The sequence below is a fragment of the Haliotis cracherodii genome, unplaced genomic scaffold (assembly GCF_022045235.1).
Source record: "Haliotis cracherodii isolate W230 unplaced genomic scaffold, xgHalCrac1.p SCAF_44, whole genome shotgun sequence".
Lineage (NCBI taxonomy): Eukaryota > Metazoa > Mollusca > Gastropoda > Lepetellida > Haliotidae > Haliotis > Haliotis cracherodii.
The window spans coordinates 504,412-531,723 of NW_027266302.1; the positions used below are offsets into that span (position 1 = coordinate 504,412).

The following is a 27,312-nucleotide window of genomic DNA, read 5'->3' on the forward strand; positions in this document are numbered from 1 at the left end:
GTTTGATTTTCCTGACTTAAACACGTGGTCCCCCATAACAACATTAGAGAGGTTAAGACAAAGCCGTTCCAAGCATGATTTCATCAGCTCCATGTACAATAAGAATCCTGAGCTAAAGACTTGACTGCCTGTAGCATACATTAATACGATTCTAATTACAGTAAACTACGTTTATAACAAACACGCTTAACCCGAACTGACCGATATAACGAACTTAAGTTTTAGTCCCTGTCATTTGTTGTATATATGCTGTATATGCTTATAACGAACAATGGTTATTACAAACTGTAACTGGTGGTCCCTTTGTGTTCGTTATAACCGTAGTTTACTGTAGTTGTGATACTCGCTGAGTTGGAGTCATGTTAAAAATCAAGATGTTTCAATACAATTTTCATTCTGAGAGATCGTATTTAGAGAATAGAGAATATTGATCATGTACAATAGATAACAGGCGCTAACCAGGCGACAGGTAGACAATGCTGACATGCATGGACAACTGAAAGCAGCTAATTCCAGGAGCAAGTCGATATACGTTAGCATAGTCGCAAATTTGACAACACGATTCACTACCTGTTCTTTTGAAGCTGTTTCTATTGTATTAAGCCAGACTTGTACAATCATGGATTGAAAAGTTGAAATGCAAATAGGTTTCTGAGATGTTGGTTGAAAAATGTATATTTACATTTTGATTCATTTAGGGAACATGTGAACGTTGAGCACTTCGACAGAAATCCCCTCCATGAATCGACATGATGGACATGACGGACAGTACACAACCTGACTCAAAGTACACAGCTGGTTCTTTTTGGTCCTACTCTTACTGAGATGAGAGTTGCATGAGATCAACACAAATTTGAAGAAAGTTTTGGACATTTAAGCCAACATTTTGTCCCACATGAGGTTCTCATATTAAAGTACACATATATACAACAAAGGTTCAATTGCGAGAAATCCACTCAAAATGATTTTACATGATAGATATATGTACAGATCTTAACTCACAGATGTGCCAGTTCAACGCAAATACCTGGTACCTTCACTTTTTGATTGACCCTAAGGGACCGATCATTTGATATTCTGGTGGGTATTTGGGATTTTGTATCGAGATTATATGTATATTTTTCAGCAACAGCTACAAAACCAGAGTATTTTTCAAAACTTTGAGCCTGATTCCTGTAAAGAAAAAACCTTGTAACAATGTAATTTGTGTGGCAGGCAATTTTTTTCAACAGTCCGAAGCCTGTTTACCCTTGTCAAGAATTAATGTGGACAATGTATTTTCTTCGACAAAATCTCAGTTACTACTGATAATATGTGGACAGATAAAGTTCAAGCAGTGTTCGAGTAGTAGAAATGGATAGACGAGATATGTGACGAGTATCGGATACATACAGCATCCGAAAATACAATGTATGCTGTGACTCTAATGATGATTAGAGGTAAGGAAATGTGAACCACTGTTGTTCTTGAAAGACTAGTTGATAGACTGGTGACAGTTTTCTCCACGATGTCTTATTGACATTTCAGATATTAAGGTTTTTTTTAATTATTGATACACACGTTACCTAATACTGCTTTAAATGAGTAGCTGGTAGTACTTTTTCAACCAATATTTTATTCTATATTTGTCCTGATTTGTATTTTATGTCCTTTTATCATTCTAAAACTGAAAGTATAATATATAGCTTTCACTTCATAAGAAGCGAAACACACTCATATTGAAATATTGATAAAAACTCAATGTTTACGTGTCATAGCATAAAGTATCACGTAACAATATGGTTCAAAAGAACTAATATATCTTAAGCACTGTATTACATTCAGAAACATATGTTGATAATAATTATCATGCCTTGTGTCAATGTCGAACTGTGAGTCAGTGGTAAGATACATGCTTATCGAAGTCATACGTAAAATGTTCCCAATAAAGAAATTAGTTTCAATAATGAGACATTTGCTTTTCTGAGTGTAATAGAATTATACTATAATTGTGTTTCCCTTTCGTATTTCTTTAATAAAATGAAAATAATTGGAAAGTAAAAAGTGCTCCATGTTAACAGACGTGATGCACGTGTACAATGTTTTATGTATTGTTCGAAAATTATGCACATTTCACTTTTCGCTGAAAAGCTAGGAATTTCAGAAGAAAGTGTTGTTAGTTTCATCTTCGGTACACTGCTGAAGATCTCAAACACAAATGGTGCTACTAAAATGTTCCAACTGACACCTATTTATGACAACCTTATTAACTAAAAACACAATTCACATAAATTGCCTTCTTCAGTTTGTCTATGTATGGACACTTCAATTGCACCTCATGATCATTAGTGAGAATGAGAGTAGTAAACACATGCATGATGGCCTATGGATATTTCTTATGATTATGGAATGGGTTTTAGCCAATGAACTGTACTCATAACGTAATCAACACAAATCTGAATACATATGTATCTTTATGATATCTAAGCTAACACTTCTCATATTAAAGTACATGCAACAAAATACACTGCATTATCCAAATCTGCACTGCAGTAAATTGTTCAGATATTTCCAAAACTTTGATATATGCTGTTCAATGTTTCAAAATGAAATCTGGCTTTAAAATTGGGTAGCTAACTTCCGCCCAATACACAAAATGTTTTTCCAACACTGTTTCGTTTGGCAAGTATTCAAACGTTTTCAAAACTGACAATCTCTGACAAAGAGAGATAATCCTACAAAGGAGATAATCCATATTTGCCAGGGGAGGCAACTCTAAGTCTGCTGCTCCTCTTGATCTTCGTCCTGCCTGTTCGTGTGTTTGGACATTGTTGCACTGACTCGCAACATGCTCTCAACCTGGGACATCTGTTCTTGGAGTTCCTTCATGACTATCTTTATGTTCGTTACGTCCCCTTGTATTAATTCCTGGCCCTCCTCAACCTCATACTGAGGAGGAATATTCACATGTCATGAATCAACCATCTTTCAGCATGCCAGCATTTAGAGAGTGAGTTGGGTTTAACGCCGCTTTTAACAGTATTCCAGTTATATCACGGCGTGTCAGCTTAATGTGGGAGGAAAGCCCGAAGTGATGCAGGTCTCAGACGTTTACCACTTCGATGAAACCCACGAGCACGGGTATGGTGCTGACAAACCTAGAAACATAATCGGGGCGAACCGGGATTCGAACCCACAATCACAGATTTCTGGCGTGCCCGAGGGACGCAACTCTGCACATCGAATCTCGGCGCCTTAGACGACTGCCCCCCCCCCCCCAATGCTTTTATGATCAATAATGTGTTTACATATTCTTTCATAACATTTTCTCCTATAAGTGTTATAATCACACCTGCATATCACTTGGATGATTGTAAATTCTTGTAAATATATTTAACATGTCCCTTTATCTGCCTGCACTGTCGAGATGACAAAACCTCGAACCATATATCTGTGGATTGTTTCAGGTCTCTGCTGGACCGTGCAGTCAGGATTTACACCCTGAAACAACGACTTCCCATGCAATGTAATATCATAACTGTCTTTTTGTCATGTTACATCCTTGACTGGTGTATTTGTGTAGTTAGCCCATCCCTTTCCATCCCTTTCCATGAGACAAAAGTAGTACTAGTATGTCACGTTGGTCATTTAACACACACCAGAAACATGTTCATAGTTTATTTTTGCAGAAGAAATGTATCAGTAATAGGTTCATGTCGTGACACGCAAAGGGTGTCATCCAACGAAGGATACTACAAATGTTTAAGTCAGTTGGCAGAATCTTGTGAAGTGTTTCAGATAGATAGTCAGTTTCTCGACTGCTGTTGTATTGCTGGCTGACCGTGCGGGGAAGGATCGCCTCTTTTTCTTCATTACAGAGATCAGCGTATACAAGAAGTCTAACACATCAGAAATGTTTTCTGAAAGTGAATCACTTGAAAGGTTTCCTGATAACAGTGTATGCCACAGCCTCTCGAGGCAAGGGAGTTAACTGACTATAAAAGTCCAGTTCCCACCCATACCGAACAAGGCTGGAATTTCGGAGTAATAGTTTCGCTGGACTAACGAGTCTATGCGTAGTCCAATCACAATCGAGATCGAGATCCTGTTCGTAATCAAAACAATCTCATTAAAATCAGATCTTAGTTCTCACTACCAGTAAACAAAGATCTGAGGACATCTCATTGCGGGTCATGTCAGAACGTCCTTATATCTGACCAATCAGAGCATCGCTTATCAGATACGAAAGTGACAGTTGGAATGTGATTTTTGATCGTGCATCCTCAAAAAAAAACACCACAGGGTATTCCGAACGACAGTTATGGGCTTTATGTCTGTATTCATACAATCTAGACCATCTATTAGCGATTCCAGAATGTTCTTTTGTTCAGTTTTGAATTTTTTTAATCGAGTATATGTCAAAATATGTTTCGAAGCGTAGTCACCTGTTTGAAACTCGTACCGTAGAGCTCGATTAGGCTGCCTTCTGATTGGCTATTGTCGATTTCTTGTTAGTCAATCCATTGGTCGGTCAAAGTTCGCGAAAGTTCGGTCTGACGTGACCCGTAATGGGATGTCCTCAGATCTTTGTTTAGCGGTACCGAGAACCGAGATCTGATTTTAATGAGAGTGTAATCAAAACGGCGACTGCCGTGCAGATTTCGGTCTATTGCCGGATTTGCAAAGCATTTGTACCGTCAACTGGGCGTCAACAATATGTGCATGCCAATCCTGATGGTGGTATCCCGTGCAGTGACCTCCATTGTATCTTTATTACATATTAAGAGAACACAATTTGGTGTTTATATTCTGACTTTGTATCAGTATCACTCCCAGGTATGTGATAAGTAATTCAATTGTATGTCAAGGGTGTTAATATCATGATTCTGGTGATTCGTAGTTCCATTAGCACTCTGTACTAAAGAAAATAACGACCCAAAAGTTACAAAGCAGTCTTAAAGTCGACAGTTGAGAGTTACAGACCGAACATGACACTCCAAAGCTGATGTTAAGATGCCTCGTATTAAGTATTATTCCCTGATCCCAAACGAACACTTGCCGTCGGTGGGATGCCCCTGAGTTACAATCACAGCCTGAAAGCAACACTTTCCTCCAAGCTCGTCTCCAGGTGGTCCTGTAACACCTCAGCAGAAGGGAAGTACCGGCTGAGGCACAACTGGTTAGCAAACCCATCAAACACAGGTGCAGATACTTGAGCTGACTCCGAGAACGTGACGTGAAGAACCTTCATATTCAGACATTCAGTACTTGACCACAAGAGAAGAAGACGCCTTAGCTGGTCTTTGCCAAGCTTCAACAAAACCTTTTCCAAAAAGGCGCTCACAGATTTCTCAAAACTTTTGTCTCTGGCGCTGTCCGAGTAGGAGTAAGAGATTTTCTTTGTTACTGATGTAGCTGTTGGCTGAAGAACATTGTATAAATCGGTAATGTCTGATTCTGTGACTGTCCTGAAAGTAGAGTTTGAGGAGTTCTTGAATGATCCGCTCATCTGTGTCAGCGGCCAATATGGTCGACAATAACAGTACTGGATAGCCATCTCAGTAAGGAAAGTTCCAAGACTGTGTGCTGAAGGAAGTTGTGTGCATCCATAAGGGGCTAAGGCTATAGCAGCTTGTGCCATAGTTGCCGGCGAGTCATACCCATCACACCTCTCAACCTGATCTTCCAGGTCCTTAATGACCGCCCTTTCACTTTCCGACAGTATGCATCTGAATGAAGCCATCATTAGTTTATCTGAAGCTTCCTGGTCTGTCAACACCACACGTGTGCAAACCCTGGACAACTTCAATGGCCAATAGTTCAACAGAATCAAACCATGTGCAAGTATTCTCCCGAGGATAATAAACAATTCTCGCCTCGCCAATGGCGACAGTTTAGGTACAAGTTCTTCATTCCCAACAAACCAATACTTGTAAGCCTTTCTCCAAAACTCTGTGAATACTCTGTTGGTACATATCTCTTCAAGGTCGCCATTTCTACTATTTTGAACAAGCACCAGTAGATCACAGGCCACGACGGTTGGGTCGTCCTTGTAGAACTTGATGACGTCATCCACGAACGTGTCACGCGAGATGAGCAAGGTGCGAGCAGCTCCCAAGCTCAGCCTCTCCAGCAGAGCCAGGGACAGTATCTTGCTGACGTCACCTTGGGTACAAATGTATAGTCAGTCACAGTACAAAACAAGGCAGTCATACAAATACTATACAATTAAAGAAGTAGAACAGGTAATAAATACATAATTATGTTTACTATTTATATAATTTAATGTAACGACGAATACATATTTCTAAACTAAGTAATTTTCGCTATTATGGGTACTTGCGTTTTGGGTCTCACCCTACTTACAGATAACTTAATGTTAACCAAACCAAGTCAAGAATATGGTCTGAAAATTAGAAACTATAGGGCTACTGTAACTATAGGTTACTGTCTGTATCTCAAAATAGGAAGCGACCTGGGAAGATAATGAGGAACAATTCCATCAGTTTCGATTATCACAGGCAACCTTAAAAGTGGTTGATTGGTTGGTTTGTTGTTTAACGCCGCACTCAGCAATATTCCAGCTATATGACGGCGGTCTGTAAATAATCGAATATGGACCAGACAATCCAGTGATTAATATCATGAGCATCGATCCACGCAATTGGGATCGACGACCTATTCTGCCCCGGAATCTTCACGGGTGGCAACCTTAAAGTACATCGGTGCTGCCATGTGTAGATTTAGTTAGGTTTTGTTGTTGTTTGTGCCGCTTGCTATTCCAGTTGGCGGTTGCAGCCGGGCTGGTCCAAAGAAACGAAACTCTTAAATGACGATTAATTCATACATCCCTGGCTATGCACATAATATATGAAACAAAACAAAAGTTAAAGAACACCAGACCGATTTTTTCTTATGTAATCATCGTCTTCGTTTCTGTTGTATATTATAGTGCCTGACATCCTACTATACGCTATCAGCACAGAACATGTCGTTAAAGCTACTACCAGAGGCGTCTGAAGTTCCATCCTCGGATACTGCTGGCACGGTTGGCTCCACGGGTTCTTCCTTCTGTACAACAGACAACATGAAACATTGGATATAATGGGAGAAAACATCTGCTTTTGGTTGACGGCGCCCGTAACCCAGTGGTCGAGGGCACCGCAATTTGCTGTGCAGAGCTGTGTCCTTGAGCGTGCAAGAATCCGCTGATAATTGGTAAGGTGAGGTGAAATGGGGTTTAACGTCGCGTCGCACGTGTGTGAGTGGCTGCTTGTACTAGTCCGGACTAGTCCGGACTGATGCCGGTTTATAGTGCTAGCACACTGAGATACCATGCCGCAGTTAAACATGAATACCCCACTCAGACACAGTATACTGACTCCGAGCCGACCAGTCCTTGTTTTAGCCCCTTAATGCCGAACGCCAGACAGGGTTACAACAAGTACCATCTTTAAACGTCTTTTGGTATGACGGGGCTGGGGTTTGAACCCCGGACCTTCCGCTCTCCGGGCGGACGCTCTACCATTAGACCACGGAGGCGGTCGATCATTGGTAAGAATGAAGATTCACCGATTATGAACCTTGATCTGTTGGCACAATACCCGTGCTCGTGGATTTTGAAACTTACAAATTTGAGAAACATAGTTGGTCACACACACACACATACGCACGCACGCGCGCGCACACCCCACACCCCTGAATATCAAATGGTCCCTAAATATACTCTTTAAAAAAACGCATAGCCAGATTTGTGTGAGGTAGGAAAATACATTTAATACGAGGAACCGTACAAGGTATTGAGCTAAAATGTTGTGGAGAGAACACTTGGTGATTGTAGTCATCTCAGTTATCAGTACACAGGAGAATCACAAGGTGAAGGTCAGCTACCATCAATAGCGCGTATGTCCCCCGTTGGAATCGATAGCGGCCTGAACTCTCCTGCCCATGGAAAAGACGAGTATGCGAATCACATCCTGGGGAATGGTAGCCCACTCGGCCTGCAACACAAAAAAACCAACTGCTGCAACGTCTGGGGTTGTGGTTGACGTCGGCGTAGCCGTCTATCCAATTCATCCCACAGGTACTCTATCGGGTTCAAATCCGGGGATCTGGAGAGCCAGGGGAGAACATCAACGTTGTTGTGTAGACAGGCTCTTGTGATCCCTGCTGTATGCGATCGAGCGTTGTCCTGCTGGAATACACCGTTGGCTGGAATTGGGAGGACGTGTGGTAGGAGATTTTCATTGTTGTATCGTTGAGCCGTAAGATTGACCTGGATATGGACCAAACTGTCCTGCCATTATGAGAGATAGCTGCCAACATCATAACTCTACCCCCACCCGTGCTCGACGGAGGAGAAATCTTGATACGTCGCTGAACCAGACATTTCTCCATCGCAGTTGAGGCCATACCCTGTGTTGACGACACCAGTGCAGTCGTTGTTGACGATGTTGTCGACTCAATATGACGCGTCGAACAGGACGTCTTGCTCGTAGACCTGCTGCTCTTAGACGGGTTACGTAGGGTCTGGTCGAAGATTCTGTACAGTCCTGGTAATGGGATGCGGTTGAGGTGGCTGTGGTCGACCTTTCACGTTGGTGGCACAATCGGATGTAGCGATCTTGGGCGGGGTGGCTACTCTTGGTCGTCCCGACCTTGGCCGATCACGTGTTGACCCATGCTGTTGATGGTGCTGGGCGCTACATTGAAAACGCTGGCTACAGCTGATCGGGATTCCCCTGCTGGCAAGCGGCCTATGACGTTGTTTCTTTGCACTTCAGTTCATCTTGTCATGTTGTTGAACTGTCACTGTTCGATTGACGCAGATCGAACCTAATGCCAGGCAATCAAAACCCCTGCACTTTAATACCGTTCATAGTGCTGCTGCGCGTGCAGTACGTGCAGCTCCATGGACCTTTTGTTAATGCAATGGGTACGTTTTTTCCGAATCGTACGTGTTTTCATGTCCTTGTTGTGATCATTTTGATCCGGGAAATTTGTCACTGTCACTACAACACATTAAACCTCTTTATTTTGCACCTCTTGGTCCGCTAATTTTGCTTTTATGGCCAAAAATATCTTTTTTTGAAGAGTATATATAGGTACAAAGAATAATTATCACAGCTGAGTAAACCAATTTGCCACCCACCACCTGACATGAAGTCTGTGAGGCTTGTGACATCACATCAACGTGAGGGTGACTCTGAGACAGGGTGCTGTACTTCAGGTGCTTGACAGACAGCACGTGCAGCGGGTTGGCGTGTGGACTGACGTCATCTCTCGTGCTGCTCGTGCTGGTCACAGGGACCTCTTGTCTATCGCCCTGTAACAAAAATATAATCATTACACTAATCTATTTATTGAAACATACAGTATTTCTTTCATAACGGGCTACATTGCCGGCAGCATGGTAAATTAACTATAAACACCATGCAGGCGACATATGACCAACACTGACAGATCATGTTCACGTTCTTTGAGGGAAGCTATAATGTGTTCTGCTTATTTTATATTTAGGTCTAGATAATGTAATAAGCATCGTGTGTGAGACTCTGACATATAATTCATCCATTTAGATTTAGGGTACTCATCATCTAATACAACATGACAGTTTCTTTTACAATTTTTTTTCCAGTGATGGGAATAAAAAAAAACCAGCAGATATTGTTGGGTACAGGGTATTCATTGCCGTGTACAGTGTTGACATTTAATAGACTTTTTTCGATGTTGAGTAATTTTGCAATTCATCGTTCTCATTTGGAGACAAACAGGCAGTAGTTTAATTGCCATCTTAAGCTCTGAGTTATGTGAGTTGGGTTTAACCCCGCTTTTAACAGTATTCCAGTTATATTACGGCGAGTCAGCTTAATATGGGAGGAAAGCCCGAAGTGATGCAGGTCTCAGACGTTTACCACTTCTGTGAAACCCACGAGCACGGGTATGGTGCTGACAAACCTAGAAACATAATCGGGGCGAACCGGGATTCGAACCCACAATCATAGGTTTCCTAAGGGACTCAACTCTGCACAGCGAATCACGGCGCCTTAGACGACTGGGCCACCCGTGCCCCCGAAACCAGTTTGACCTCGGCCTTCAACGCCTTCGAGTTATGACCAAGCAGATTTTGAAAGACTAGAACCAACCTTGCTTGGACACTGCAAATCGACCTGATCTAGGCTCCCTTTAATGAGATAATGTGGTATATATAACCCACAGAACCAGTTCACTGCACCAGACTTCAATGATTGTCCTCGTGTCAGAGTTTGTTTGTTGTTTACAATCTAGTGATTAACATCATAAGCATCGATCCACGCAATTGGGATAGTATGACATGCATCAACCAAGTCAGCGAGCCTGACCACACGATCCCGTTGGTCGCCTCTTACGACAAGCATAGTCGCCTTTTACAGCAAGCATGGGTTGTTGTAGGTACAATGTGTGAAGCCCATTTCTGGTGTCCCCCGCCGTGATATTGCTGGAATATTGCTTAAAGCGGCGTTAAACTATACTCACTCACTCACTGTTGTAGGCCTATTCTACCCCGGATCATCACGGGTCTCTTTTAATGACGTACATGTACACTGCTGGGAATGATGACGATGATGCCTTTGTAATTGATGTCCTTGAGTTCCCGGGGAGTCCCCGACACGACCTTCAGGAGCTTCTTCTGTCTGTCCATCCTGTACACCTGAAGGTCCCTGCCCACTAGGTTCGGGTAGAGCTCAACCAGGAACTCCCGGAACTCCTCCGCCGTCTGGTTGATGAAGATGCAGGTGGGGCGAGGGTAGCCGTTGTTGTAGTCACGTAAAGGGTACCCTGGGGGTGGAGTGAACAAAATATACTGAGTGAGTAGCTGACAAGGACTATACAGACTCAATGGACATCGTAAGCAGTAGTGTGGAGAGTTGAGGATTCTCAAACACTCATGGTGTTCGTTTGGCATCTAGTAACTGCTGTTCTAGAGCACAGAGGGAGGTGTGTTGCTGAGATGTTTACTTAAAACCACGGCAGTCTGATACTCCATACAGTAGATCATGCTCAAAGCACTACAAACTCTTTGCCCCAGTCAACGGATCGGTCTATATTCACTTTGCATTTTCAGCTCTATTGGGAGCTAGAATTAGCATTTCACACTGCTAATAAAACAGCATTGCATTCTTGAACCACGTGAATAGTCTCTTGCTGGCTCAGAATAACGATTGCTGTGTCTGATGGGTAAAACGAGTCTGAACCAGACAATCCAATGATTGACATCATGACTATCGATCCATGCAATTGGGATACGATGACATGCATCAACCAAGTCAGCAAGCCTGACCACCCGATCCCGTTAGTCGCCTCTTACGACAAGCATTGTCGCCTTATACGGCAAGCATGGGATGCTGAAGACCTATTCTACCCCGGATCTTCAAGGGACTCTGAACTAATAGCCTAATGTACATGTACTCACCGTAACCCATGGACTGGTACTCTCTTTTAAGGTGCAGATCGCGTTCAACGGTAGATGTGAAGGAAGGGACAAAAGAAAGGATATCCGGAAGACAATAAATAAATCGTTCGAAAACCCGTCGCTCCCTGGGTCCCTTCTTCGCCCAACCTTGCTTGGTAACTGGGGCCCGTATGGGTCCAAATGAAGACGCGTGCTGCTGAAACTCCTGGGGAACAGGACTAGGTGTGTCCTCATCGTCCGTCTTTGCGCCAACCAGTCGTGCCTGTGCCGTAGTCAGCTGTCTGTGTGTGATTTCAAATCTCCCCGGCACGGACTGTTTGTCGGCTCCCTTTGATGTGGTCTTGCCCACGAGCATGTGCAACGTTTGATCACTCATTTCCGGTGTTGGTTGCCTGGCGTGGTTCACGGTGTTTTAAACTGCTGTAAACAGTGTAGCTGTACAAGGAGCTGATCCATTTATCTGTATGATAAAACATGGCTTGGAAATATTAACCGAAACAATTCGATATACAGTGAAAAGGCCAGTTTTAATACCCACAAGGCCCGGTATTATAGTTTATTGGGCAACTTTTATAATGTACGACTTTCCATCAGTTTAATTTGCTTCAGACAAACCAAACGTATAATGAATAATTATAAATTAATCAATAAATCGAATTACTTTTTTTTAAATCAATGCCTCTTCACACAGACAAGATAAAGACAAATGCAATCTTTCACAAGTCAGACCTGTGAAGACAAAGAAGGGTTACGTCCCTTTGGAGAACACATCATCATTCCTGTTGTCTCCGAGAATTTGCTTTAAACATCAAAACCAAAGTAACCTGGCAACCTCAAAAGGGCATTTGTTAATGTGTGAACACTCTGTGGATACGTTATGAACAAAACATGGAGGATCTAGCAACATACAGAGTTAGAATCGGAACATTTTGTCATCCACCCGGGACCCGCCAAGTCAGCCACGTTGACAGGTGCACGCCATACACAACATGTCATGATAACTCAGATATGCCGTATCGCATTAGTATATGCACTTTGCTGCTGACTGCACACCTTTCGTTATCCGCATGACTTATCAGTAATCAAAATGTACTTTTGAATCTGATATTTGATCACTTTAAGACGAAAGAAACTACATTTTTTGTGATCAGATGACAAAAATTGATAACGAACTAGATAGACTTGAGTCCTATAGCAGACGTAATAATATCCTCATCCACGGAATACCGGAAGCTGCAGGCGATGAAAAATCAATGGCATGTAAAGATACTATGTTATCTGTCCTCAATGAACATGCATGATTCAAAACGTGGCAACCATTGGACATAATACGTGCGCATTTACAATACGTGTAAATGCAAATCGGCCTCGCCCAATGATTGCTAAGTTACATTCGTCTGACGACAAAGTTCGTACCTTGAAAGCGATAACCACATTCAAGGAAGGTGGACTTGGAATTTCTAGTGACCTAACGTCACTTCAACGTCAACAGCTTCAGGCACTTAAGGAACCAACGCTTTTAGGTATTTCAAAGATGGTCGATTGGTGACAAAACCCCGCACCATGGAAACAACATTAGCAACGTTTAGCACTGCGACAAACACGAGAAAGCCGATCTTTTCTTAGAAGACCGGATCGAAAATAAAGTGTCACATGGTTCTATCAGCTAGGATATTGACCGAGGCCCGGATAGTTCTTCACAAGATCCGAACACTACCAACACCGGTGTTACGTTAAGCGTTGATTGTCCAAGCGAAACATTCCCCTTTCTTAGTTGGAATATTAATGGACTGAGTAAAATTGATGAGTCTGATTTTATATCACACTTACAACAATTTAAAATAGCATGTCTTGCGGAAACTTTTGTCGACAGTAGCTTTTATAATAGCTGGTTAGTTGGTTATGATATTTATTATAGTCCAGCAGTTATCTGACTACGGAAGGCTGTCAGGTGGTATTTGTGTATGTGTCCATCAATCCGTCAGTAATTTTTTTAAGTTAAATAAATCAGATGTTGATAATCTCCTGTGCTTGAACATATCAAAGGTGTTACTTACAATTGATAAAAATGTAAACTTGCTATGTACATACATGCTACCAGCCGGCTCGCCGTATTATAACCTTGTGGTCTCAAACTGTTGTATTGATCATCTTGAAGAGTTTTTGTTAGATTATCAGTCGCAGCTTAAAGATTCTATCAGTATAGTCGGTGGAGATGTGAATACTCGTACTGGTCAACAAAACAATCCTCTAGTCGAGATACAAAACGATTTTGTTCATAGTAACTGTCCATTCCCAGAAGCCATACCCGTGCTCGTGGGTTTCACCGAAGTGGTAAACGTCCTGCGTCACTTCGGGCTTTCCTCCCACATTAAGCTGACACGCCGTGATATAACTGGAATACTGTTAAAAGCGGCGTTAAACCCAACTCACTCACTCAGTCACTCACCCATTCCCAGAAGATGAAAACGTATACGCTGGAGATCGGAAATCCCATGACACGGTTATGAATTGATTTGGTCAGATGCTGCTAGATATGTTGTATACATTTCAGTTGTTCATTGTCAATGGCAGAATATATGGGGATACCCTTGTAGAATTTACCTATTGTGGAAACCAAGGTGCTAGCGTTAATGATTACTTAATATGTTCTCCCGATTTCTTTCATTATATTAACATGTTGAATATTGGCGATCGTCTAGAACCTGATCATTTACCTTTGAAATTGACTTGGAGGTTCCCTCATATGAATCAAACATAACAAATTAAACATGAGGGTTTCACTGAGAAGAAACTAATATGGAATGACGAACTTTCGAACAATTTTCTGAGCAAGCTTCAAGAAAGTATAACATATTTAAACATTGACTTCTAGATAAACTCTCGTCACGATATGGCTGAAATATTGCCGATGTGACGTAAAGCATTAACTCACTCACTTCTAGATAAACTTGATAATAATATTGAGGGGGCATTTGATGACATTGTTGAAATTATGTTAACTTCAGCATCTTGTATGAGAATAGAATTAAAACTGAACATGGATAAAAATAAAACTTTTTTTTACTGGATGTAGAATTGCAAGACGTAACGCCCGCAAAGCGCTACGAAGATTTAGAACTACTCGTACTAGTCCTGACAGAAAGAAATATTGCGAAAGTATAAAGAATAAATATAAAAATTGTTGTCGGAAATGTAAATTTGATATGACAAACTGAAAAAGTCTATTAACAAACCATCTGCGTTCTGGAAACAAATACGATCTCTCAAGAATAGATCTTCTGCTACAGATAACATAACAACATCGCAGTGGCTTAGTCATTTTAAAAAGTTTTTTTTTCAAATGATGCAATATTCACTCGGGCAATTGATGATATGCAAACTTGTTTTAAGTAATGTTGATGAAATTATGCCATTGTTGAAAACGAAATAATAGATTCGATAAATCACCACAAAAAGGAAAAAAGCAGCTGGTCCTGCCTGATAATGTAGTTATCGAAATGTTGAAGTGTTCTAAATTTGAAGTTATGCCTTTTCTTTGCAAATTTTTCCCCTGCAATTGGTCATGGTCATAATCCCCCTGCATAAAAAAGGAGACAGGAGTGACCCAGATAACTATAGAGGTATTTCACTAATAAGCATTTTAGGAAAAGTATTTACTGCAATATTAAACAATAGAATTTCTAAATGGGCGAACATGCGTGATAAGTTTCCTGAATTTCAAGCTGGCTTCAGAAAAAGTTATTCTACCTAAGATCATCTATTTACACTTCATGCGCGTATTCCTTGTCACGGCGTAAACATAAATTGTATGTAGCATTTCTAGATTTCAAAAAGACTTTTGATTCTGTTAATCGCTTTAAGCTACGGACATGTCTACGAAAAGCTGGTTTACGTGGGGAAATGTTTACTATTGTAAAATCAATGTATTCTAATGTGAGATCACGTGTTCGTTGTTGGGATAGTGTAACAGATTTCTTTGATTGTCCTTTGGGCCGAAGACAAGGCTGTATTTTTAGCCCGATCTTATTTTCATTTTTCATGAATGAATTATATTACTAAATAGCTGCCAGTGGTAAACAAGGCATCCAAAAGTTTCCAGATTTGATAAAAATAGTAATGCTACTTTTCGCAGACGATGTCATTTTAGTGTCAGATAGTGTTGTAAATATTTCAAAATTTTAAGTACATACACGAAAGAATGGTAATTATCAGTAATTTTGGAGAAAAAAACTAAAATTGTGATCTTTAGAAAAGGTGGTCCAATAGCGTCGAAAGAAAGATGGTCATTCGATGGTCAGTTAGTCAATATAGTAGATCACTATTCATATTTAGGAATCTGGTTCTCACACACAATGAATTGGAAAAAAATGTACCCTTGACTTGTCCTGACGTGCAAAGATAGCTTCAATAAGTGTAATGTCTATTGCTCATAAAGTTGGAACGATGTCACCTAATATTTTGATACCCAGATACAACCAATTTTATTGGATGGTTCTGAAGTATGGAGATTTCAACGTTATGACTGTTAAGGGAAGGTTCACTTATTAGCATGTAAAAAAATTCTTTGTGTCGGATCTTCTACACAAAATTGTATGGTTTATGGTGTAGGTTGTAGGTACCCACTATATATTAACTGGTTACAAATCCGTCATATGCATGAACAACGTCTCCCTAAATTAGCTTATAACATGCTTCTACATTTAGAAAACATGGGAAAGAATACTTGGACATCGCACATAAGAAATATTATATTTTCACATGGTTTGGGTTTTATATGGCTATGTCAGTCAGCACAACCTAAGAAAACATTTCATTAAATATCGACTTGGTTCATAGACCTATTTGTACATGAAGGAAAACTGTCCATTGAAAAACTGAAAAGAATTTGTTTATCATGTAATCTAGAGACAGAAAATGAAATTCATTTTGTGATTGTCTGTCCATTTTACAATGATCTTCGAAAGAATCATATAAAAGATTATTTAATAGCAATATCACCGATACACGCCTTTGTAGTTATTCGGACGACAAAGAACGAATCTAATATATTAAATCTTTCTCTATATATTAAGCATGCTTTAGCCAAAAGAAATGAATTAATCATACAACATGTATATTCCAATGTGTAACATTGATGATTGTATCTACATACGTAGCTGACCCCGTAGAATAGGTCTTCAGCAACCCATGCTTGCCGTAAAAGGCGACTATGCTTGTCGTAAGAGGCGACTAACGGGATCGGGTGGTCAAGCTCGCTGACGTAATTGATGCATGTCATCGATCCCAGTTGTGTGGATCGATGCTCATAATATCAATCACTGGGTTATCTGGTTCAGACTCGATTATTTACAGACCGCCGTCATATAGCTGGAATATTGCTGATTACGGCGTAAAACAACAATCAGAAACAGAAATTATCAATCAACTTGGGTAGTTGTTGATTTCCTTTTGAACTCTAAGTTAGCTTAAGTGTGTTCTGATGTGAAAATTTACACTTGCGACGAGAATGAAACACTATCAACACAGCATTTTTTCCTAAATTTCATAATTCTCTTAGATGAATTTGTTCTGGGTATTATGCATGGTTGGGATTAGCTGTGTCAGGTGCTTTGTCATATCATTCATACATCTGCATTGTCAATGTACTTATACTTAGAGGGGTGTGAATATTACGTTCCTCCATCATCCGTGATTACATAGAGCCGATAAGTGGTCAAGTAGTCACGGGTGTCCATCCGTGATTACATAGAGCCGATAAGTGGTCAAGTAGTCACGGGTGTCCATCCGTGATTACATAGAGCCGATAAGTGGTCATGTAGTCACGGGTGTCCATTCATGATTACATAGAGCCGATAAGTGGTCAAGTAGTCACGGGTGTCCATCCATGATTACATAGAGCCGATAAGTGGTCAAGTAGTCACGGGTGTCCATCCGTGATTACATAGAGCCGATAAGTGGTCATGTAGTCACGGGTGTCCATCCGTGATTACATAGAGCCGATAAGTGGTCACGTAGTCACGGGTTTCCATCCGTGATTACATAGAGCCGATAAGTGGTCAAGTAGTCACGGGTGTCCATCCGTGATTACATAGAGCCGATAAGTGGTCATGTAGTCACGGGTGTCCATTCATGATTACATAGAGCCGATAAGTGGTCAAGTAGTCACGGGTGTCCATCCATGATTACATAGAGCCGATAAGTGGTCAAGTAGTCACGGGTGTCCATCCGTGATTACATAGAGCCGATAAGTGGTCAAGTAGTCACGGGTGTCCATCCGTGATAACATAGAACCGATAAGTGGTCACGTAGTCACGGGTGTCCATCCGTGATTACATAGAGCCGATAAGTGGTCAAGTAGTCACGGGTATCCATCCGTGATTACATAGAGCCGATAAGTGGTCAAGTAGTCACGGGTGTCCATCCGTGATTACATAGAGCCGATAAGTGGTCAAGTAGTCACGGGTGTCCATCCGTGATTACATAGAGCCGATAAGTGGTCAAGTAGTCACGGGTGTCCATCCGTGATTACATAGAGCCGATAAGTGGTCAAGTAGTCACGGGTGTCCATCCGTGATTACATAGAGCCGATAAGTGGTCAAGTAGTCACGGGTGTCCATCCGTGATTACATAGAGCCGATAAGTGCTCAAGTAGTCACGGTGTATAGTGTGGCGTAAAACAACAAACCAACCAACCAACATAGTTAAATAACTCTCTTTTGTATATGGGCCGGAGGCCTTTTGTACAATAAACTTCTTTTGACCCGGGTCTTCAGCAACCCATGCTTGTCATAAGAAGAGACTATTCTTGTCGTACGACAACTATCGGGATCGGGTGGTCAGGCTCGCTGACTTAGTTGAAGCATGTCATCGTATCCCAATTGTATAGATCGATGCTCATGATGTCGTTCACTTGATGATCTGGTCAAGTCTCGATTATTTACAGACAGCCGTCATAGAGCTGGAATATTATTTCTGAGTGCGGTGTTAAACAAACAACCAAATTATACATGTCCGTGGCATGTCAGTAAAGTTAATATTCTCAAGAAGCGTCGGTTGGCAGTTAATGTCAGCAAGTGCTTTAAATATTTAAATTTGTTTTATCATAACAAGAAATAACAAATCCCTCCTGCCAAACAATTTTGAATAATATGAAAGAAAATCTAATATTAATTTATTGTGGCCTAGCTAATATACCTCCATGTACAATCCTCTTATCGCTCTTTAAAAGATATTTCGTAAACTATAACTAATTTATCACTTTAATGGTCTTTGATGTTCTGTTCTGGGGCGGTCGGGAAGCCTAATGGTTAAAGCGTTTGATCGTCACGCCGAAGACCTGGGTTCGATTCCCGACATGGGCACAATGTGTGAAGCCCATTTCTGGTGTCCCCCGTCGTGATATTGCTGGAATATTGCTAAAAGCGGCGTAAACCTTACTCACTCACTCTCATTTTTTCCATTAATCTGCAGCCTACAACATGCAATCTGGCGACAATCTAGAGACACTTCGACATACCGTTGTGTCTGAAGCTAAGTCACTTTCACCATAAGATGAGATAAGATAATATTAATTACAGAAACATTCCATTACGGGACAGATACAAAACAGTATGAGTCATATGTACATATATATACATACATACATTCCTGGAGACACAAAAACCAATCAATATTACATATTTGATGATATTATCATACATAAAATGACAACACTTGATTAAGATCAAGGGGTATTTATTGCTTGAAATGATAGACATGGAAACAAATGCAATTGATATTGATGGCTTCATTATATGACGGGATGTAGTGAAATAATTTGTTTTCATGACTGTGGACATTTACATTATGTGTGGATAATTTTCCAAAGACAACGACAAAGTCCATATGGACTGACTTCAACACAATGTTCGAGAGACCACTGGTTTGAGGTGTATTGCGACCACCTCGGTCTTCCCTATGAGAAAACCAGACACCACAAGTTCATTCGGGATACAAATACAAAGCATGGGCTATCAACACTTACCCCAGTGTCCCAGAATACCATGCTTGGGCCGACATGTTCTACGATATCTGCAATGGAAGTTTGAGCTCTCTGACCTACATCAATCGCAGTGTGCTATAAATAGCTAGTTGTCGTGGTAACGCTCGACATAGAGATATCGCCACGATTATCACGAGATCCCCAATGTTACAAACTGACAATCGTGCTGTGTGCATGTGTGGAAACTGTTACAGTTGTAAATTGACTTGGCGTCGCTACGGTCTGTATCAATAGTCACGGATGCGAGTGTCTTAATCAACTATGAAATTTGATACAATACAACATGATAATAAGTGTATATCCAGTTATATTCCCAGACTGAACCACATAATAATTAAGTCTGCTGACGAATACATCTTGGAGACGACTTATTGAGCTTGTAAATTAATGGTTCGATATTTTCCAGATTTTCTCAAAGTCGGTGTTTGCTTCCGTTACCGTATTTGACATATGATAAGAGCACACGTATGTCGTATGTGGTGTGATCCATTAACTAGCTCAATAGATCTATAATTTACTTTTTTCAAATACCAAATCATGTACTGTATGTAATAGAGGCATGTGTTTTCAGTAAGCTGTTTTTTACGCCGCATTTAGCAATATTCCATCAATATCACACTAGGGAACACCAGGGCTTCACATACTGTACCCATTTTGGGAATCAAACCCGCTCCTTCGGCGTGACGAGCGAGCGAACACTTTGAGTACTCGATTTCCCAGTGTCCCCTATACCTTGAAAATTTTAATGATGAAATTTCTGATTTGTTAAAATATTTTGCGTGTGTTTCTAGTGCATGTGACTCCAACAACATTTCGTCTGGTCTCTGCTAAAACAAAAGAGGAAATGAAAAAAAGTCATGTATAGTCCTCGCCAATTGAAATAAAGCGCACTTTGCAACTTTTGTCATTCCTTTAGTATTCCTTATTTGCGGAATGGCTTATTTTCACTTTATAAGTATCTTCACACATGCAGCCATCTTCGTTAATTAGTCATCGCGATATTTCGTGATTCCGTTTTCAGTGGCGAGGACTATAGTTCGCCTTAACTTATTGCCAGGAGCATACACAAGATCACAGACACTTTACTACTAAAAAAAAGGTTACAGAACACAAGATTTTTTTCATATTTCATATAGATCTACCTATAGTTAATGTGTCATGGCTGGTGCATATTGCAACACACAGCCTTCAAGTTGTGGGTGTCCTTTACTTGTTTTGAGTAGTATACATTGCATGCCATCGACCATACCATAAAGGGCGTCAAACATTGCAGCTCATACTATTCTCATGTCGAAAATGTACATGGGGGCATCTCAAATCAGAATTTGTGAATTCACTGCAGGTTTATTCAAAGACTTTTAAACCACATTTGGAAAAGATGACGAGTTTGGAAGAATAGGTACGAGTATATGGACAGATTTCATTGTGAGCATTGAAAATATTTCGTCAAATACATTGGGTTAACTCGTTTGTTTTTTGTCGTATTCATTAACTAAAATTATAAACCTCTATACCAAAATTAATGCTTCAATACATATCTTATTATTTTTGAAGTGTTTAGATATTTCATCCTTTACGGAGTTACTAAATTCGTGTATGACTGCATGTTTGATATAATACAATTATTCCGCCTACTTTCCATTTGTCGTAGTTTTTAGCTAAATGGAAAATGTATTTTTACGTTTTCCACAATTTTTTGTTTAAAAAATACTGAGCAAGTTATTTCTTAATGACACATTTATACCGTTCTTTTTTCATTTCATCTTTTACACTTTCACGCACTTTGCGACTTCCGGTTCCATGTCTCCCAGTGTTGTGCGACTTCATCTGGGGGGCTAAGCACGCTGCTACTGCCCTCTTTTTCCATGACAATTCACACTACACTGATAAGAGATAGAACAAGTGTTGTTACGTTATTTCTAGGGGTTGTTTAAGGGTTTTTTCTATTTATTTATGTTGAAGTACTGCACTACCGGATGACCCTGATTCGGTTTTCGTGTGCGCGTGCAGTGAAGCATTGTGTATAGATGTCTAGCATCTTACAGTTTTTCAGTATGCCTTTTACACGGATATTGATGCACGAGAGGAAACATATATACAACTGTTTAATGAAACACAGGCTGTTTGTACCTGTCTCTGGTTACAAGATCGACAACAATGCATTACTATCTCCAACGCGTCATCAATGTCTGAGACCCCTCCATAGCCAGATTTCACTGACCGCCTGTCAAAGATGGAGCGTGTCCAAATTCCTGTCCCCTTCAGTTTCTTTAAGTAATGGTCTTAGAGGATATGCAAAGAAGAAAAGTAAAAACAAGGTAATTTTTGTATGTAGATTTGACTCACAAATTATTGTAGTTGAAATATACTTATTATGGATATGAGTTAGACGATGTAAGATCTATGTAAGCCTATAGCTAGGTTATTTTATAGTTATATGACAGGGACCTTCTAATTATCAGCCTACAGAACAGTGGCATCATGAACCAGGTGATAGCCTGAATGAATGATTGAAGGTTGTTTTATACCACAGTCAGCAATTTACCAGTTAACCAGTTGGCTTTTTTTAATCAAGTCATGGTCAGGCTGATTAGTGGTAATAGCATGACTAGCATGATTAATGACTCATTATATTATGTCCCATTCAGGCTGATAGCTCCAGTGAAAGTGACAGTGATGAGGAAGATGATAGTGAGGATGATGATGATGAGGATGATGATGACAACACTGATGATGGTGGATCTGTGATGAAACTCCATGTCCGCTCTCTCCGAACTGACAGCATTCTCAGTAAAGGAATGAACACAGGACGCGAGTAAGTCACCATATTTAGGCCTTCAGGATTTGATTGACAGGGCACATAACATTTTAAAACATGAATCTTTTTTATGAAAAAGGGGTCCCTACACAAAAATAGCCAACAAAGTTTAATGTTTGAATTTAGGAAAGTTACATGTACATTCCATCATCATGTTCATTTTTGTGTGTTTTTCAACATGACATGATGCAGTTCAGCCTTGTGATATGTGTGTTCCCTTTGAGTTTGGTATAATTTTGACTTAGGTTCAGAATAAATGTCAGATTTGCCCTACTCTCACAGTCTTGCTATCTGATGCTATTTTCTGGGAAAGAATTCTCTGAGGTAGTGGGGGATGTGGGTGTAGCCTCGTGGTTAAAACTTGAATCTTTTTGTTATCACGCTGAAGACCTGGGTTTGATTCCCCATATAGGTACAATGTGTGAAGCCCATTTCTTATGTCCCCAGTTTTTCAGCCAATCAGTCATCACATACATGACAACCAATATACTATATTAACCAATCGTTTGGCTCCTTTCAAATAAACTCAGTAAGGCGACTGTGCAGTGATAAGAGAAATCTCTTATAATGTCTGGCATAGTCTCAAATGAACATTGCTCACTCTTTTCATTTACTGTTTACAGATATTTTGCCATGAGTTTGGTTAATGAACTGAAAAGTTAGAACTAGGTGTATTATGATTCTGTAAATATTAAATGCATTGTAGAACCCTTTGCCACGATTTGAGTATTGTTTCATGGGGTCATGTGTCATTACAAATTGATACAAGTATATTTTAGGGTAACGTGAAATTATATGAACATTAATGTAAAATATTATTTCCTGCCGTTATGTACAAGATATCTCATTCCACTTTTCTTTAGCCTGTCTCACTGCTATGATATACAATGCTAAAGCCAGCTCACACACACTTTCATTTCTTAGTGAAAATATAAATGTGAGTCTTATTTTTTTCAGATTTTATTTTGCACACTGTTATGGTTAAGATATGCATGGCAATATAGTCACTTATCCCTAATCCTAGTATACAAACCGTTGTCTATTTTGCTTCTATGCATGTCACAAACTCCCAATTACCTTTGAAAAGAAGGGTCCATGGCCATTTGTTTAAATCATTTGGTTGGAGTTGAAATCTGTAGGATATTTAATATTATAACAAAGTTACATGCAGTTAAATAAGTTCACTCATTGTACTCGGCTGCACTAGTGATAGCCGATTATAACTCGTACTATTACCCCATATCATTGATGATACCATGGACTGCTAGTGTTGCTGATGTGGCGTTAAGCAATATTTATTCATTCATTGACTGCTAATGAATGGTATTTGCCTGAATTTCGTATCACAATTTAATGCAATAATGATTCATGTATTGCAATACGTACCACAATACACTGCATGCGTTCTTTCATCTGTAATTGGTTATGAACATGATGAACCTGAATGAAAAAACACTTCCCTCGCCAATTTTTGACAACTTTGTTGTTGGATGTTGCTGTGGTCAAAACAGATGAAGTACCGGTAATACACATAATATACAGGAAACTGGTCACAAAGTTTTGCTCTTGCAATCACAGGATACAGTTTCAAATATCATAATTTCAATTCGACTTGTCCGTTGTTGTCACTTGTGCAAAATGCCAAAAAGATAAGGATGTGCATGATTTTGAAAAATGCAATATACTGGTATTTTCCAAACGTATTGTGATACTTATTCATTAATATTTCATGTCATTGCATACGGATAATACCACGCACCTCTTTTGAGTGCTATTTTCATTGTCTTTCCAGAAAAATTGATAAGCTGTTTCTTGCTAATCGACTTAGACTAAATGGCAATGTGCTTCTGAAGAAAAGTAAACAGGTATGTACAGTTGGATGTATCGTAGGCACAATTTTTAAGTGGCCAATATGCATGTTTGTAGTCTTTAAGGGCAAGTAAAGTCAACATAGCAACTTGCAGAAATTTATACTTTGAGGGATATGTACTCACATATGGTTGACCAAAATTAAATTTGAAAAAGGGAAAATACCGTAAAAATGATGATGAAAAATGACAGGCAAGATCGTCCCCCAAACGAAAGAATCTAGCACTGAGGGCATCCTTTTAGTGGAGGTTAAAATGGGTTTCAGGTGTTTGAGGAGCTGCGCTGTTTCAACTATCGGGCCGGCACCCAGTCTGCCTGATGGTTTATGTGGTGTCTTCCTATTTGTCCAGCACTTACTGTTATGGACCTGTGTAGATCCGGGGTAGAATAGGTCTTTGGCAACTCATGCTTGCCATAAAAGGTGACTATGGTTGTTGTAAGAGGCGACTAACGGGATCGGGTGGTCAGGCTCGCTGACTTTGTTGATGCATGTCATTGTATCCTAATTGTGAAGATCAATGCTCATGATGTCAATCACTGGATTGTCTGGTCCAGATTTGATTATTTACAGACCGCCGTCATATAGCTGTGATATTGCTGAGTGCGGCATTCAACAACAAACCAACGAACTTACTGTTATGGGTACAAGTTCACCTGAGTGTGAGGGGAGGGGCACGGGGGGCCCAGTCATCTAAGGCGCCGCAATTCGCTGTTCAGAGTTGCGTCCCTTGGGAACGCCAGAAACCTATGATTGTGGGTAGAATCCCTGTTCGCGCCGATTATGTTTCTAGGTTTGTCAGCACCTTACCCGTGCTCGTGTGTTTCACCGAAGTGGTAAACGTCCAAGACCTGCATCACTTCGGACTCTCCTCCCACATTAAGCTGACACGCCGTGATATGACTTGAATACTGTTAGAAAGAAGCGACGTTAAACACAACTCACTCACTCACCTGAGCGTGTGATGGGTAAGACAACAGTGAATAAGGGGCTCATCTTACATAAGTCAAGTAATTGGTGAAGATCTCACAAAATATAACGACACAACTAATTGTTGACTCTATTCACATACACTCTACTGAGTGAAAACTTTTAAAATATAGATCACTGAGTGAATGAGTGAACATTTTAATCCTTTAGTACGTTATTACGGGGCGTGGGGTAGCCTAGTGGTTAAAGCATTTGCTCGCCATGCTGAAGTTCAGGGTTTGATTCCCTACATAGGTACAATGTGTGAAGCCTGTTTCAGCTGTCATACTGCTGGAATATTGCTAAAAGTGGCATACAACCATACTCACTCACTCACTCTGCAGAGCCAAACAAATTTTGACACTGCCTCTCATAACATTTGGCAGCCTGGTGATTAGTGAGACATGATTTTGAAACAAAATCAGTAAAACTTCTGTTGAAAGAAATAAAATTTGTCTAACCAACCAAATTTTTCATTAAGCCCACTACCAGCATCAAAAAGCTTGATCTCACAGATGTTTGCTTTCATTTCAGTTAGTTGAAGGAGACTATGTGGATATGATCATACAGAATGCAGAAGATGAGACAAAAGTGAAGAGATTGAAGGTGCTCAAGATTCTGGGTGAAAAGACTCGCACCGACAAGCATGCGGTTAAAGTTCAAGTGTGGAGGAAGGCATTTGATCCTACAGATGATGGGCAGTCCCATTAGATGAAGGGGAGTGCCTGAGGATGAACGAGTGGTATACACCAGGGAATAAAAGGACTCTTGTTCCCTTTAAAATTGTGACTGTGACTTCAGCTTGCATCTAGGACAGACCACATGCATCTAGGACTGGCCACTTGCATCTAGGACAGGCCACATGCATCTAGGACTGGCCACTTGCATCTAGGACTGGCCACTTGCATCTAGGACTGGCCACTCGCATCTAGGACTGGCCACTTGCATCTAGGGCAGGCCACTTGCATCTGGGACTGACCACTTGCATCTGGGACTGACCACTTGCATCTGGGACTGACCTCCTGCATTTAGGACTGACCTCTTGCATCTAGGACTGGTCACTTGCATCTAGGACTGGCCACTTGCATCAAGGACTGACCTCTTGCAACTAGGACCGACCTCTTGCATCTAGGACTGGCCACTTGCATCTAGGACTGGCCACTTGCATCTGGGACTGGCCACTTGCATCTGGGACTGACCACTTGCATCTGGGACTGACCTCCTGCATTTAGGACTGACCTCTTGCATTTAGGACTGACCTCTTGCATCTAGGACTGGTCACTTGCATCTTGGACTGGCCACTTGCATCAAGGACTGACCTCTTGCAACTAGGACCGAGCTCTTGCATCTGATTGGCCACTTGCATCTAGGACTGACCTCTTGCAACTAGGACTGGCCACATGCATGTGGGGCTGACCTGTTGCAGCTAGGACTGACTTCTTGATCTAGGACCATCACAGGACCCATTGTTGCCACACTGCATCAACTGTGATGAGGGCACAATTTACCAATTAGACCTAAGCCTGGGGGATCCTCCAAAGTCTTCTTAAAGCGAACTTGTTTTGAGATTTCATATTAGGGGCATTTTGAAAACTATGGAATTTGTCAGCATATTAGTTCACTTGAGTAAGTGTTATGTTTGTTTGTTGTATGATATCAGGATGTTTTGCATGTGGTTTGACCCTGTCTGCATGTTCTTTTAAGTCAGTTTGGGAGCTATTGTTGCAGTGTACCTTTACTACTAATCTTACGCACATTAAATCATGTGTTATGGGCATTTACAGTGCTTATTTGAATTTATTGCAGTATTATGCAAGGAATTGATATTCGATATATTTTATATGTACCTTTAATAATAAAAAATATTCACTGTCCATGGTGTTAAGTTGTTGTTTTTCAAATGTATGACACTGTTGAGAACATCTTGTGTATGTGTACAGTGACCTGATTGTCTTGATGGATGTAGGCGTACCATATTTCCTTTGATAAGTGTCAAGTAGGGCGGGTACGGGTAACTCGGGTCGGGTGGGTACTGAGTAGGCCCCGGGTAACCACAGGACTACCCGGACCCGTGCTTAGTCATGTGATATATTGTTTAATGACGAAAATGATCTACGACTGTATATGGTTACACTACAAGTCACTGATGTTCGCATTTCTTTCTGACTATGCACCCATTCCTT

At 40.6% G+C, this 27,312-nt stretch overlaps 2 protein-coding genes across 2 annotated transcripts; one reads left to right on the forward strand and one right to left on the reverse strand.

Annotated features, from left to right (window-relative positions):
• Positions 1 to 5,065: 5,065 nt before the first annotated feature.
• LOC139441787 (uncharacterized) lies at positions 5,066 to 11,807 on the reverse strand. The gene is made up of 5 exons (XM_071222570.1): positions 11,432 to 11,807; positions 10,556 to 10,797; positions 9,131 to 9,304; positions 6,987 to 7,050; positions 5,066 to 6,144 (listed from the first exon to the last, which is right to left on the reverse strand). The coding sequence occupies exons 1-5, from the start codon at positions 11,805 to 11,807 to the stop codon at positions 5,066 to 5,068; spliced, it is 1,935 nt and encodes a 644-aa protein (XP_071078671.1).
• Positions 11,808 to 21,285: 9,478 nt separating this feature from the next.
• On the forward strand, positions 21,286 to 26,472 carry LOC139441765 (mitochondrial transcription rescue factor 1-like). The gene is made up of 4 exons (XM_071222548.1): positions 21,286 to 21,793; positions 22,124 to 22,290; positions 24,086 to 24,158; positions 25,664 to 26,472. Exons 1-4 carry the CDS (start codon positions 21,503 to 21,505, stop codon positions 25,838 to 25,840), a joined length of 708 nt encoding a protein of 235 aa, XP_071078649.1. The 5' UTR covers positions 21,286 to 21,502; the 3' UTR covers positions 25,841 to 26,472.
• Positions 26,473 to 27,312: the final 840 nt, after the last annotated feature.